Source organism: Salvelinus fontinalis, chromosome 21 (genome assembly GCF_029448725.1).
Source record: "Salvelinus fontinalis isolate EN_2023a chromosome 21, ASM2944872v1, whole genome shotgun sequence".
In the NCBI taxonomy this organism is placed as follows: domain Eukaryota; kingdom Metazoa; phylum Chordata; class Actinopteri; order Salmoniformes; family Salmonidae; genus Salvelinus; species Salvelinus fontinalis.
Window position 1 is genome coordinate 45,519,547 of NC_074685.1, and position 16,063 is coordinate 45,535,609.

The following is a 16,063-nucleotide window of genomic DNA, read 5'->3' on the forward strand; positions in this document are numbered from 1 at the left end:
CTATCAGGCACTGTACTGGCTATACCAATAGAAAATGTGTGGAGAAGGCAGCAGGTACTCTGATGCACAGTTATGGTCAAAGCAGCCATTTCTTATGGACATTTCTGTTTCTTTCAGTGGGAATTCAGAGAGTGAGTACAGGCATGGACCAGTCTTCATTAGAGGATTAACAACTCGATATTTCAACTGAGAAACTCCCAACATCCAACCAACACCAGGTGTTCTCTGCTAATACTAAAGTTCTCTCTGGATACTGTTGGTGAGACATTACAGCTCTACAATGCTCCAGCAGATTTTGACGGACATGTTCATATCACCTGAGCTCCTGGCTGAGCTGAGCGAAGAGCAGAAGCAGGTGTTGTTCATTAAGATGCGTGAAGAACAGGTTCGACGCTGGAAGGATAGAGAGGCTCGACTGGAGAAGGAGGATGCCACTCTGAAGAAACCCAAGAAAGGTATCACTGAGCCGTCAACACTGACAATGAATGGTTGTGTGTGTCCCTCATGGCACCCTATGTTGATTTGATTTGACCCTATCCACTTTCTAGTGTATCACTACTTTGTATAGTGTACTACTACTCTGTAGCGGCAGAAAGCCTAGTGGTTAGAGCGTTGGATTAGTAACCAAAAGGTTGCAAGATCGAATCCCCGAGCTGACAAGGTCAAAATCTGTTGTTCTGCTCCTGAACAAGGCAGTTAACCCACTGTTCCTAGGCCGTTATTGAAAATAAGAATTTAGTCTTAACTGACTTGCCTAGTTAAATAAAGGTAAAAAAAAAAATAGTGCACTACTGTTGACCAGAGCCCTATGGGGGAATTAGGTGCCATTTTGGATATTTTCCATGCCTCTCTCTGTGAAAAGCAAATTTACTGTTGGTCTCCTGGGATGTTTCTGTTTTTCTATATGTTAGCTGAGTTATTCTCAACGCCACGATGTTCATCGTGCGTGTGGGTGTGGGTGTGGGGGTGGGTGGGTTGGATCTCCAACTACATCGAGCCGCTGTCGATACTTCTGAAAATGTAAATTCTGAAACCCTTACCCTTAAATCCATACTTTTTTATAAAACCACCGATTGTTTCCTCGTATCCACTGACAGCGACTTGATGTAGTCCGAGGAACTCCGCCCACAGTCGTTGCAACCCAACTCCACCGAGACGTACATACCGTGGAGTTGAGAAACCCAGCTAGTGATATGCCAAACTGGAGACTAAAGGACATATCGGGATCTCCACTGAAACGTTGCGTTCAGATGTAGTGATGGACTACTTTAACAGGAGTGAATCGTCCAACTGCAGCAGTGTTTTACAACCCTGTTGCACTGTGGGAAATGAATTGAGTAATATTATGCTAGGATTAATGAGCACAGTATTTTTCTAACTGGCTGTGCTGTGTGTTTGTGTGTCTGGGGGGCACGTCTGTGTGTGTGTGTGTGCATTTTGTGCATCAGCCTCTGTGAAGAGTGTACAGTGGCTGGCGGGGATGGATAGTGACATATGGGTGTGGGTGATGGGGGACCACCCTGCCGACCAGTCCTACGAGCAGATCTGTGATGACATCATAGCCCAGAGAGCGGCCCGCCAGGCCCAGAGAGAGGCTGAGGAGCTCAGGTGGGAGGATATTACATCATCACATGCCGTACATTTTTTAGCAGTGCAACGTGTTTGCTTTATCCCTCTCCTTTGTTGTTGTCGTGCCAAACGCCCTCTGTCATTGGCAAACATGTTAAAGGTTAAAGATGTCAGTCAAAGCAGAGAGAGACCTGACTGTCAGGTCATTAGCCACATATTTGACTCTTAACTCTTTAAATAGAACACCTTCTATGGAGACAGACATGGTTGTCATGGCAATCAATAACACCGCTTTCTGACAGGAAGATGTCAGGTGGTTAAGCGTGTTGTCTTGAACAGTGGCAAATAAACTTACTTCATTTACTACAGACCCTGTAATGGGATGCAGTGGTTGATGTAGGCGACGTGTGTGTCTATGGTCTATTTGTGGCTTATCACACCAGCCAACACAAAATGACCTGTAAGGTAGGTTCTGCACAGATTCTCTGGCTGTCGGTAATACCACAGGGCTATAGTTGGGTTTAATCTAGACATCACCCTTCCCAGCCAGGAAGCCCTAGTTAAAAATGTCTTCAACTAAACCTCTCATTTTATTGAGTCAGGCACTGCCTGTGTTGTGAGCTGCACTTAACCATGATAGTGTTGCCTATGACGTTGTTCCCACAACTACAAGTCATTCAACACTGTGGGGGAGTTTGACTTCTTAGTCATGTTTCCCTGTTAGGGTGGTGATAATGATAACTGGCTGCTGTAAGGGTTTGGTTGAGCCACAGGTATGTATAACCCCAAATTAACCTGTAATCAGAAGAGATGGTAACTTGTGTGGGCAGGAAACAATGTGTCATCTCCACCACTGATTAGTTAAAGATCAAAATCAAATGGTATTTGTCACATGTGCCAAATACAACAGGTGTAGTAGACCTTACAGTGACATGCTTACTTACAAGCCTTTAAACAACAAATGCTTTAAGTTAAGAAAAAGTAAGTGAGAAGTAATAAATAAAAGATGCTGTGAGCAGGTGGCTGGTGTCACTTTAAGTCAGAGGTGCTCGTTGTAATGGAATGAATGCAGCGCTATGTGTTTAAAACCTTTCCATTTGTTTGATTCCAGCCATTACAAAATGCCCGTCTTCCAATGGAGAAGGTGCATAAAGATGGCGGCCACCATGTACAAATGCCTTTTATTGCTCAGTTGGCCATATTGCTCATTGCTCTCCGTTACTCTTTTCTTGTATCATTGGCAAAGCTCCAAGATGGTGGACATTTTTTTTAATATATTTTTTTTTTTACAAAAATAGATTGTGATGATTTACTGTCACATTGAACCATGTCTCACGCCGTTCTTTAAGAACTCTGTGGATAGTGCTAAAACAATGATGTCCTGTATGAATGCCTCTATCTTCATGCACCTTCGCCATGTCTCATTCTACCATCTGTATGTGTGAACATTGTTGTTGAACATTCTACTAAATTCACTTCATTCTGACGTTTCAAATTCTTCTCTAAGGCTGGTCAGACAAAAGCCTTACTCAACCGCCCATATGGGTTATATAATAGAATTCCATTTGAGAACATGCTGTCTCACACCCCTCTGTTCTTGTGGATGCTTGAGTTCTCTTACTAAGTGGTTTCTAAATTTAAACCTAAAGTAACGACTTTGTTCCAGACAGTCTATCACAGAATCCTGTTTTGTGTTCTCTAACATCCACATTCTCCATTTTAAATGAATGTGATTTGATAATTCTTGATAATTCTGGGCCAAATCCTAACTGGAGATCGCTGTAAAAAGTTACAGGCAAGCATTTAAATTACAACTTAGTCCTCAGTGCCTGCATGTTAGCTGTTGCCATCCTGATCTGGACTTTGCTTATGTGTCATAACATTCCACTCCTCAGACCTTCTATTGTTGAGTCCTCAGCAGGTTAGCTTTTATTCATCATGAATGTTGTTCTGGAGGCAGCCCTGCAGTGGTAACTAGCAGATTTTCTAAATCAGATTTTGAACCTTAAACGCACTGCTAACCCTAATGCCTAACATTAGATGAAGACCAAAAAGCTAATTTTTGTTTTCATACATTTTTACAATGTAGCCAATTTGACTCAGCAGCTGGCCCATCTAGTTGAAATCGCTCAGTTCTGCCTCCAGGACAAGCCTCACCCCAATAAACGTCAATCTGCGTGGTGTTAGGGGTGTGTCCTCATAGTAATTAAAAAATCTGAAGAACATACGCACATCGAGGTAATTTTTGCTGGAGGCGTAGGTGAATTCATTGTAAATAAAAAGGTGAACGCTGCACACTGCTGCTCAGGCTCCCATGCTCCGTTGATGCTCCCATGCTCCGTGGCTGCTCCCAGGCTCCATGGATGCTCCGTGGCTGCTCCCAGGCTCCATGGATGCTCCGTGGATGCTCCCAGGCTCCGTGGATGCTCCGTGGATGCTCCCAGGCTCTGTGGATGCTCCCAGGCTCTGTGGATGCTCCCAGGCTCTGTGGATGCTCCCAGGCTCTGTGGATGCTCCCAGGCTCTGTGGATGCTCCCAGGCTCTGTGGATGCTCCGTGGATGCTCCCAGCCTCCGTGGATGCCTGATGAAGACCTCCGTGGATGCCTGATGAAGACCTCCGTGGATGCCTGATGAAGGGTCGAAATGTTATAATAAAATTACCTGGGAGCATGTGCAGCGTTTTCCTGTTTGTTTTCCTCATAGTAGTTGCCATGTGCCTGTATGGATCGGACATGTCTGTAGCTCTTTTTTTCTATCCGTGCCTCGAGGTAGGGGATTGTGGACTGTCATTGGAGGGGCCATGGGACTATTTGGGGAGGTGGAAGGTATTTAGATTTTAGGGAAAGCTTTATAAAATCAGTGGACAGGTAAAGATCTACAGGTGCTCGTGTGTGTTCTCACTCAGTCAATCCCTGTGTGTGTGTGTGTGTGTGTGTGTGTGTGTGTGTGTGTAGGGCGAAGAAGGAGGCGGAGCTGGTCAAGAGGTTCTCCAGCGTGTTGATGGACTCAGAGCTGCAGTCGTGGAAAGAGGAGGTGGAGCGACAGGAGGTGGAGCGACAGGAGGTGGAGCGACAGGAGGTGGAGCGACGGGCTGCAGCTCAGGAGCAGAGCCAACAGGAGGTGGAGATGAAGGCCCCCCCCTAGCCCATCATGAAGCCCCCCCCCCCCAGCCCATCATGAACACCCACCCCCCCCAGCCCATCATGAACACCCACCCCCCCTAGCCCATCATGAACACCCACCCCCCCTAGCCCATCATGAAGCCCCCCCCTAGCCCATCATGAAGCCCCCCCCCCCCTAGCCCATCATGAAGCCCCCCCCCCCCCCCCCTAGCCCATCATGAAGCCCCCCCCCCCCCTAGCCCATCATGAAGGCCCCCTTCATCATGAAGGTTACAGGTTACAGGTAGTCCAGAAGGTTACAGGTAGTCCAGACTTTTCTTCCAGCCATAGACTTAGATAGACATTGTATCTGTCCCATTATGGCGTCTGTGAGACCATGGGCAGCGCCATTGAGGCAATCTCCATTTTGAAGTAGTCCATTTAGTTTTTCTATTACTTCTGCGTTGGCAAACAAACAAAGGGTGCATACTGCCACATCGAGTGTGTTGTTTGAACAGGTATAAAAGCAAGGTTGGTGATTTACTGCCTTTATGGCATGTTTGCTCACTAGTTAATTCATTGGCTGATCCCTCCTGATGACCTGGATGGAATTATGTGATGCTTCCTTAACCCATAGGATATCCAGTTGACTACACGGGCGGTAGGTAGCCTAGCGGTTAGATCATTGGGCCAGTAACTGAAAGGTCACTCGTTTTTTTTGTGTGTGTGTGTTTTTTGTTGTGTCTTTTCACCCCTGAGACACCCTCAGGGAGTGTGGTCATGACCAGGGTCAGACATTGTCAACGTCAACCCTGGAGTTCGAATCCCCAAGCCATGTTGGGTGTCTCTAATACTAACAATTCACACATACATCCAAAATGGTGAAAGACGCAATGGCGCTACCCATGCTAAAACAGGCTTTTGGGCACTAGAGTCCTCTATTTCTATGGTTCCAGCCCAGCTCATCAAGTCTGATTTGTTGCATTACTTATTTTTGTGCTTGGCTGGATCAAAAGCCTGCACTCCCAGTACTCTAGCTCTCCAGGGACTCTTGCCTTAAATCTTAGACAGTTGAACAATTATTCTAAGGTCATGTCATCAAGTGTTTTGATCATAAGTACAGTTTGACAGGTTATATGGTTAAGTATTAGCCCATTGATTTAAAATGTCATTCTATAATATTGTCACAGTATAATGAGTGTTTAAGTTATGTAAACAAGGAAGCTGGTGATGCATTGATATAAAACAATTAGCCTCACAATGGGTATTGAAAGCTCATTTTGTCAACTTACAGGAACTACTCAATGTTTCATCAATGGTATTGTTTGCCCACATCCTCGTGACCATAACACGTTAGCTAAACAACACACATAATCGCTTTCCAGTTATCGTTGACCGTCCAGTTATTTGACCAACTTTTAGAACAATGTCCTTCCTAAACAGTCAGTTGTTTCAAACTTCCCCATGTAGGCCAGTTCAAAACAATGAATAAATACATTTGTTTGAGCTCATAGCATCACTGTCTTTATACAGTGTTTGAAATTGACTTGATTTACTGCAGGTAAAACTCTGGAGGAGGGAAAAAAATGTTTGAACTTTTTGCCAGGTGTGCTCTAATGAACATGACCCTGGTTCAATTCCACAGTCTTTCTATTTGTTTAGCCACTGCTGTTCAATGGTGACATTTATTTTTCTCCTTCCCACTGTTTCTCTCAGAAAAGAGAGGCGGAGGAGAGGAGGAGGGCTGAGGAGGAGGTGCAAAGAGTGGAGCAGAAGAGAAAGCAAGAGATCTACATGGACTTGAGGGAGGTCAGAGAGGAGAGAAACGACCAACACTGGCAAGATTCATGTAAACACACACACACACAAACACACACACACACACACACACACACACACACACACTGGAGAAACTGAAGCATACGGATTCTAGGTCGTCATTTCTGCAGTCGAGCTTCACATCTCAGAAGATTGCCATTAAAACCGGTGTTTCTTATAGACTGGTTGGTTGGTTCAGCAACTAAACCGACACGGGTGCAGCTATGGGGAAAAACGGACAGAATGTTGAAAACATGTCAACTATATTTAGTCTCCAATATGTTGATTGAAAACATCCATTTGCACAATGAGCACTTGTTGTCTCTCAATTTCATCGTTACAGTTGTTGGCTAGCTAGCGAATTTTAGTCATATTAGCATTGCCATGAAATCAGTCAAAAGGCCTCAAAACAAGCCATGGTATCAAGAACAAGAAACTAACTGAAACGAGTCACCTATGATTCCCCACATGGTAGTTTCTTGTCATTGTTGATAGTTATATCTGGCCATCCAGAATAACAACTGACAGACTTCTGCCTGATTTGAAGCATCGCTTTCATGACATCGTCAGCTAACCCATCTATTGGACAAGCCCAGAATGTGAATATAAATTCCTGATATCCTTGGAAACCGTCGGTCCTCAGCCAGATCCTTAGCATGGCTTGGGGTGATGTGTGTTACTTGCCATTCTTTGTTGGCGCTAATTTTAGAACACTCAACGTGATCTCAGAATGGCTGCACAAATATGTTGACCTCATTGGAAAACGTTTTGATTTCGTGTTGAAGACATATCTGGGGGACGCAGTCCTATAGTTTACCACCGACCTGAACATCTAGATTGTATAAATAGGAAGTATTGTATTAATGTTACATTGGACAAACGTACATCATGATGATTATTTCCTCCATGGCAAACTCCCAAGTATAATGAATATAGTTCCAACACAAGTTAATAATTAACCTTCCTGTTTGACAAAGATTATAGCCGACCTTCAGTTGCACTGATTAACAGTATAATTTTTTAAAATTCAGTTTCTGACAAAGTGTGGACATATACTGTTTGTCTTGTGCTTAGTCTGAAATGTACACCAGTCTTCCACTGTTGCCTCTGAATGTGAAAAACCTTTTCTGCTGCTTTAACACTTATCATAAATGGGTTGAAATAGAATGTATGGAAGGCAGGAAACCCCCTTGGGCCTCTGGATAGAGCTATATAGGGCACACCAGTTGATCATTACGCAGATGACTGTTTCTTGGCCTTGTGAAACGGTTTGTTTACATTCAGTAGGGTAACCAGACAAATCGTGACCTTGGGACTAAGTTTATATCTGTTCTGAGATATTGAGTATACGCTCTGCGTCTCACAAAGACGGCGGTTGGAACCAAAAATCTCAAAGGAAAGGACAAAATGACAGATTTCCACCTGTCTGTCCATTGCTCGTGTTTCTTGGCCCAAGCAAGTCTCTTCTTCTAATTGGTGTCCTCTAGTAGTGGTTTCTTTGCAGCAATTCAACTATGAAGGACTGATTCATGGAGTCTCCTCTGAACAGTTGATGTGTCTGTTACTTGAACTCTGTGAAGCATTTATTTGGGCTGCAATCTGAGGTGCAGTTAACTCTAATGTACTTATCCTCTGCAGCAGAGGTAACTCTGGGTCTTCCTTTCCTGTGGTGGTCCTCGTGAGAGCCAGTTTCATTATAGCGCTTGCTGGTTTTCGCGACTGCATTTGAAGAAACTTTCAAAGTTCTTGAAATGTTCCATATTGACTGACCTTCATGTCTTAAAGTAATGATGGACTGTCGTTTCTCTTTGCTTATTTGAGCTGTTCTTGCCGTAATATGGACTTAGCCCTATTTTGTAAAAGACCATCTTCTGTATACCACCCCTATCTTGTCACAACACAACTGATTGGCTGAAACGCATTAAGAAGGAAAGAAATTCCACAAATTAACTTTTTTAAGAAGGCACACCTGTTAATTGAAATGCATTCCAGATGTCTACCTCATGAAGCTGGTTGAGAGAATGCCAAGAGTGCAAAGCTGTTATCAAGGCAAAGGGTGGCAACTTTGAAGAATCTCAAATATAAAATATATTTTGATTTAAGTTATTTGGTTACTACATGATTCCATATGTGTTATTTCATAGTTTTGATGTCTTCACTATTATTCTACAATGTAGAAAAAATAAAGAAAAACCCTGGAATGAGTAGGTGTGTTCAGTGGTAGATTGACGTTTCAGAGCCATAAGGTTCAATCTGGGTTCAACCATAAGGTTCTGACACCAAGGAATTAGACATGTTACGTTTTTTTAATATATAAATGATTCCGGATAAGAGCTCATATCCCGCTTAAGGTCTTATTTGGGATAAGCTGTTTACACGCACCTATAGAGATAGATGGATCTATCTGTCGCGCGCTCAATAGTATCCATGTAACCATGAATAAACAGAATATTCCTCATTTAAGTAAATGGGTTAAATGGAATAGTAACTGAAATAAGGACATTGACCGTAGGCATATAACCTCTCAGATGTAGAGTAATCTAATATTAACTCCTGCAGAATTAGGTTATGCATTTCTTGCAGTGAAAATGTGAATGTGCACGTAACGTTATCTTTGACACTTATGCAAGCAGACGGTATTTCAACCATGTAAAATATGCCCCCAAGACAAACTGAAGTCTTATCAGAAACGTGTTACGTTGTTTTCTTAGCTTTTCATTTAAAAACCGGTCAAACTGATGACATTTTGCACAGGGACAATCTTTCCACTGTTTTGGAGTTATTGCATTTTCTCCCCGGTCCCTAAACGAAACAGACAACTTTACCGCTGTTAACTAGATTATTAATACATTCATTTTATCAATGTAAAACATTATTCTGAAGAGCACTACTTTATTTAGTCTTCTGGCGCAGGCCTCCCGAGTGGCGCAGGCCTCCCGAGTGGCGCAGTGCTATCTGTGCCACTAATGATTCTGGGTTCGAGTCCATGCTCTGCCGCGACCGGGAGACCCATGGGGCTGCGCACAATTGGCCCAGCGTCGTCCGGGTTAGGGGAGGGTTTGGCTGGCAGGGATGTCCTTGTCCCACTAGTGACTCCTGTGGTGGGCCGGGCGCAGTGCACGCTGACACGGTCGCCAGGTGCACGGTGTTTCCTCCGACACATTGGTGCAGCTGGCTTCCAGGTTAAGTGGTCATTGTGTCAAGAAGCAGTGCGGCTTGGTTGGGTTGTGTTTCGAAGGACGCACGGCTCTCGACCTTCGCCTCTCCCGAGTCCGTTTGGGAGTCGCAGCTATGGGACTGTAACTACCAATTGGATATCACGAAATTGGGGAGAAAAAGGTGTGTATATATATTTATATTCTGGGGCACAAGGTATGACAGAAGAGAAGCTGCATGTTTCTTACTATGTCAGAAATTATATGGCCTACCAAATGCAGGAACTTGTCTAAATTAGAGGTGAAAGTAAATAAATTATAGTAGGCTAAATTATTATGGTGGATGGAACTGTGCAGGTAGCCTGCTTTTATGAAGTGATTTGTGAAACTGAGCATGCACAGACCATAAAAAACCAACAGTAAACGGGATAAGATGTTGACGTGCCACAGTATCCCATCTTACATCAGCATATCCCAGGCATCTTATCCGGGATTCTCATAACTGGGATACAAGCTTTTTTGGGTTATTGTAAACAGGATATGATGTTTAGTTTACATGCATGAACTCAAAAATGGTTTACTTGAGTATCCCGAATAATAACGGGATATTGGTGTGCATGTAAATGTGGTCAGTGATTAGAATATGGCACTATTATCAAGATAGTCAGAACACATCAAATACGTTATGAAATGTATTATGATTATCATACATAGACTAGCCTAGACCATACTTGGAGGGAGATGGCAAAGATGTGTTCTGATTGGTTCGTCTGTATTCGTTCAGGCTTGTGATTGGATTGCAGATAGAACCTTATAGCGCCATGTTCAAATGGGTTTATGCAGATCTAACTTTCTCGTTTTTCATTTATTTCACTTAATTTTAAGAAAAACAAACGTCATATATATGAAGAACCATGAAGGTAGGATTTTGTGTGTGTGTGTGAGAGTTTACATGTATGTGTTTTTGTATTCTGTGTTTTTCCACAGTGCGGAAGTCCAAAGCGGCTGACCTGCGGCGACGGTCCATTGCCAAGCAGACCCGTGATGACCACCGGCGGCAATCGGTCAAGGCTCTGGAGCGAGGTCGTGTGGCTGCGGCCACCAGGGCCTTCGGCGGGGACAGACCTGCCCTCCCGCCCAAACCCAAACCCAGGAACCTTACTGTGACCAGCGACACCCTTAACCCGTGAGCTGACCTGTGCCTTCACAGTAATACAGGGCCTGTTCAGCAGAGTTGGGATCAATTCCTTTTTAAATTCAGGATGTCAATTCTTGGAGAAATGTGTGCATTTGTTGGAATCGGAATGTCAGGTTACTTCTGGTGTTGACCCCAACCCTGCTGTTCAGGAGGTCTAGGGTCCAACATTCTAGAACATTCCGATATAAATACTATTGTTGGTTATGTGGAGTAGAGCATCATTCTGCAGTTATGTTGGCTCTATTAATTACATTTATATCTGCACCGTTAAGGATGTTTGACATCACTGAATACACCCTGGACTAGGCTCAACCCCACTGAAACCCAATGGTATCCAGTCATCTGCTATGGCACAGCCCAAAACCCTAGCCCCTTCCCTTAGTGACTATCACTTAGGACTTTGCAGGTCTGAAGGTCAATAATATAGCTATTCAATAATAGTTATATTATTGAAAAGTTGGTTAAATCCACTCTATATTCACACTAGTATTAGTGAACCAAATCTTTCCACCAGCCTGATATGGTAATGGGTTTTTGCAGTAGTCATCCTGTAAGTACACGTCAATCCTCGTGCTTGTGATGGTTTGTCTCATTCACTGAAAGTTGATGTCTAGGGATTCCCCTTTCAGACAAAGCCATGCAGAAAAAAACTGAGCCCTAGAGCTTAAACACATGAATGCCTTTCACTGGCTGGCTGACTGCCTGACCCACTTTTTTTCTCTCTGTGTCGCTGCCTGACAGGAAGCAAGGGGTGCAACGCACACTGTCCACCTCCAGCAGGGAGCACATTATTAGATGGTTCCAGGAGGAACAGCTGCCTGTCCGAGCGGGTTTCCAGAAGGACCAGAGTCGCATAGCGTCTTGGTTCCATGGTAAGGGGCCAAATTGCACCGGAAATGTTTCTAACTGAACAAGAGGATTCCATCTAGAATGAACAACATATGCAAATAGCCACAAATGCAAATAAATCTTAGTTAGTTTACATTAGACCGAAAGTCATTTACTGTATGTGTGTGAAGAGACCACATCAGTCTCCATGCCACTCAGCACAGTTGGTTAGTAGTAGGTCTGATGCCTCCTACTGTTTGTAATATCTTAATTATACCACAGAATACCCAAGTTTGATCAATTTACTGAACCACATAGTGCAGGAGTAGGTAACCCTGTTCCTGGAGTACCGTAGGTACTGCAGTATTCCAACTAGGCACCAGACCTGACTAACTTAGCTAATTGTTTAGTGAATTGCCTAGATTCAACACACTTGGTCTTCCAAAAATGTGAAGTACATGCTGAGCACTCCAGGACCAGGGTTGCCTAGCTACCCCTGACATAGTAGGTGCTGGGCACCTATGCAAATTCTGCTGCTACACAGCGGGTTTATCAGTAACTCTCTTGCCCTGGGACTTCTCCTATATTTAATACTTATCTGAAAGGACTGGCAGTAGGTATGATTAGAGGTGTATTCACTTGGAACGAAACAGGGAGGGACTGACCTCAATGTGTCCAATAGAAACTCTTGTTTTCGTTGCGGTATGCGACTAATGAATACACCCCAGCCAGGCTTCTCATGTTGAACGGAAGCAACGGCCCTGTCCAGAAACACCCCCTTTTCCCTACTCCCTAGATACACTTGTGTAGCTCTGACTGGGTTGCAATATGGAGGAATTAGAACCTGGCCTATCAGAAGACCAAGTGGAGATATTGTCATATTGCTTAAACCTATTAAATCCTGTCAGATCTCCACAAGTATCTCAGGGCTACAGGTAGTTTTCTGGAGAGTAAAACATGTACATGTATGTGGTCCTCAGCTATCCATCCTTAATATGTCACTTCAGGGAATCATTCTGACTTGGTAATACTTAATAACTGACCCACCATTACTTTTACCACCAAGGCATCATTTCGCGGCAGGAAGCCGAGGACTTACTGAGCGAGGGGGAACCCGGGCACTTTCTGGTGCGGGTCAGCGAAAGGATTCTGGGATACGTCCTGTCTTATCGATGCAAAGAGGAGTTTAAACACTTCCTCGTTGACGCTACAGAGGGCTGCTACATGCTGCTGGGACACCAGATCAGATTCACCTCGTTGGCAGAGCTTGTGGAGTTCCACGAGGTAGTGGCACATCTAGAGCCCTTATTTTGTGCTTTAAAAAAAATATATATGTATTTGGGGGTTGTTTAGGGTAGCTTTGAGGGGTTTACTGGCAATGGTTGTGATATTTGGTGGTTTTGCCTACTGTAGTTGAATGCCTACTGTAGTTGAATGCACTTATAAGTCGCTCTGGATAGGCATGTGCTAAATGACTAAAACTGAAATAATACAGGATTTACTGTGGGTGGTATGTTGAGACTAATGCACCTTGTTATGTATTCACGTGAACTGTTGAAGTGGAGCAGAATAATGACGCTTTGCATTTTCTTCTGTCACTAGGGGGAGCCAATCACCATGTCAGGAGGGGAGCAGCTGCTCCAGCCATGTGGCCAGAGGCCTAGTGGTGTGGACTATGCAGAACTCTTTACCTGAAACCCTGCAAGGGTCATGTCCCAATAGTCTAAAACAGCCTCCTCTCCTAGTCTCCTTCCTTCATGACCACTGGTCAGAAAGGTCTCAACAGGTGAATGATTGAGACCAAGTGGTTTCACCTGTCAGTAGCTTTTAAAGTCTAAGGACAGTAGTCAAGGTGGGAAAGAGACAAGGAAGGAAGCCACTTTAGAATATTAAGACACAACCTTTAGGCATGAGACGGATCTCTGTGGAACAAAGTGTTTCTACGGGAGACTCACACTATGGCTACATAACCAACAGAGCTTGTTTTCTCAGGAGGATTTACAGGATGTTCCGATAGAAGTGTAATGTTTAGAACCGATTACGGTGTCTCATGTAGACTAGAACAATAATAGAATAACCATTTTTTATCAAGGAGGAACTTTGGTTGACTTCATACTAGGGTATCGTGTCGGTTCAATTAATTCTATTTCTATCTGCAATGTTCAGAAAGTTTCACATCCGTGTTGACGTTGACGCTACCCCCCCCCCCCAAGTGCCAACTGTCAAGCCACTGACTTTCTATTATATATAGACCTCCTCTATCCCCCACGTACAATATGAACAGGCCTGTAATATCATTTCCGGTGATGTATTCATAGACATGTACCAAGAGGCCAGTATTGTAAAGGCACATTTGACAGCGACAATAAACAACAGTCGCCTGTTTGGGGACGAATGACTTGAATAAATTCTGCACTTTGTATTGCAACTGTCTAATTGGTTTCAATGCTGACCTGAGGAGCATGCTAGTACTACAAAAAGCACGATCAATGAGTTGGCTAGCTTGCTTAAATATTCCGATTTTTTTTGGGGGGGGGGGAGATGGACATGGTGTAATGACTCAACGACCAAAAATACATCTAGATTTAGCTTTCTTAATGAATCGGGAAAATCATTAGTTACTTCTGGTTGTTTATCAAAGTTAGCTGGCTAACTAATGAATCCTGGTTTGGATTATACCCCTATAGGAGTCTGACAAAACACATAACAAAGAGATTCATTTAATTTTGCAGTTATAGTTTTCTAAAAGCACATTATGAACATAATACATTACCTGCAAAGCAACAATATTTACAATGTTCTATAACTGATTCAGCTTTGGGGAGTCTACGGCTGTGTTTACACAGGAAGCTGAATTCCGATCTTCTGCCACTTATTGGTCTTTTAGACCATTAAGATCAGATATCTTGCCAATAATGGGAAAAAGATCAGAATTGGGCTACCTGTGTAAAAACGCAGCATACATTTAGTAGAACCAATTCATGTATCAGCCACACGGCCCTAAAACAAGAAGTCATTCTACTCTAGACATTTTAATAAACTATTTAAAAAAGGAAGAGGCTGACGAGCATACTTTTCTGGACCTTTCTTCCCGCCAGAAAAAGGTCCCGATGCTTCTGTGCGTGGGCGGGATTCTCTGCTTTATGCACATTCTCTGCTCTACTCGCCTTGTGCAAAGTTTCTCTGCCAAGCATGAATGATAATTCTTCCAACTTTTACCAGTGAAACGTCCATGCAGCACCTGCCTACCAATCAGTTGATCTCAATCAGTTTCATGGGGATATGCACTTATATCATCTTGAGTTATAGGCTACAGTTTCAAAGGAGCCTACGGTGGTGTTTTGAATTATGTAAAGTGAGTGAATTTTAGAGCAGATAGTGTTAGCAAGCTGTAGAATAGCCTACTTGTTTAGTTTCAAAGCACATTTTTTTCCTAGTGGCACGCGCTGTTGAGGTTTGATCCCATTCAGCCTCTGCTATATGCTGTTATGGGTTATGCAGAGTACTGTCATTGTGATCTTGCAGACATTGATTCAACTTTGATCTAACTTTATTAAAGGAGGAGCATTCGCCAGAGTAGCTTGTCCCCTATGAGTTGATCAGAGCAGTGTTGCCAACTCTTCAGTAAGGAAAGTAGCTAATGGCTGTCCTAGAAGTCACTAAATGATGCCATCACCTAATTTGCATAATTGGCAATGTACATGTAATTGTTATGGACGCTGTAGGAGAGAGGAATAACTTCGTGGGAGAGACAAAAGTGAGTAAAAAACACCTAAATATGTTTAGAACTACAAATGAACTTCTGTCTTCTTGTTTTTTTTATGTCACAATTCCAACCCTCCTCCTTTATCTGGGCTTGGGACCGGCAAAAGTGACCCAAAAGAGACACTCTGGCAGAGTTACTTATTTTTTAGTTTAGTTTTCTTAATTTGGTTTGGTTTTCAAATTTATGGTCCACTTAGGAGCCTACAACAAGTCACAGTAAATCATGAACATTTTTAACCATAACAAAAATAAATAAAAATGTATACAATCTAAGTGGATCAACAAAAAAACAATAGAAAAACCCAATGGCAATGTGAGAAAATTATGGTAACTAGTCTGGCCCTAATTCAGGTTTAATAGTTAAAAAAAAAAAATGTAAGCCAGGGTGGGATCAGCCAGCGGCGGCTTCCCGAATGCGCGATTCATTCGCGGTCTGGACTCGGAGGGGTGAACATCTCCTGCCCTGACTGCAGCTGGGAGGGATTGCTGCGCGAGGACTGGGCCGCCTGTGAGTGCTTTGGGACGGGGGTGGGGCCCACGGCAGCATCCGCTGCTCGTTGACAAGAATAAGAACGATACGTGCTTTCACATCAGTCTCCAATAACACCAGAAAAGTTGCTAGATTTGT

The 16,063-nt window shown here is 43.5% G+C and overlaps 1 protein-coding gene across 2 annotated transcripts in view; it reads left to right on the top strand.

The window, feature by feature from the left end:
- Positions 1 to 14,098, top strand: part of sh2d4a (SH2 domain containing 4A) — a 102,499-nt gene extending 88,401 nt beyond the window's left edge. For both annotated transcript variants that reach the window (XM_055875458.1, XM_055875457.1), the window contains exons 2-9: positions 118 to 455; positions 1,449 to 1,608; positions 4,525 to 4,690; positions 6,388 to 6,520; positions 10,632 to 10,830; positions 11,584 to 11,714; positions 12,737 to 12,954; positions 13,273 to 14,098. In XM_055875458.1, coding sequence (XP_055731433.1) covers positions 281 to 455; positions 1,449 to 1,608; positions 4,525 to 4,690; positions 6,388 to 6,520; positions 10,632 to 10,830; positions 11,584 to 11,714; positions 12,737 to 12,954; positions 13,273 to 13,365 — 1,275 coding nt within the window. In that variant the 5' untranslated portion in view covers positions 118 to 280 and the 3' untranslated portion in view covers positions 13,366 to 14,098. The remainder of the gene's footprint in view (positions 1 to 117; positions 456 to 1,448; positions 1,609 to 4,524; positions 4,691 to 6,387; positions 6,521 to 10,631; positions 10,831 to 11,583; positions 11,715 to 12,736; positions 12,955 to 13,272) is intronic.
- The last annotated feature ends 1,965 nt before the right edge of the window (positions 14,099 to 16,063 follow it).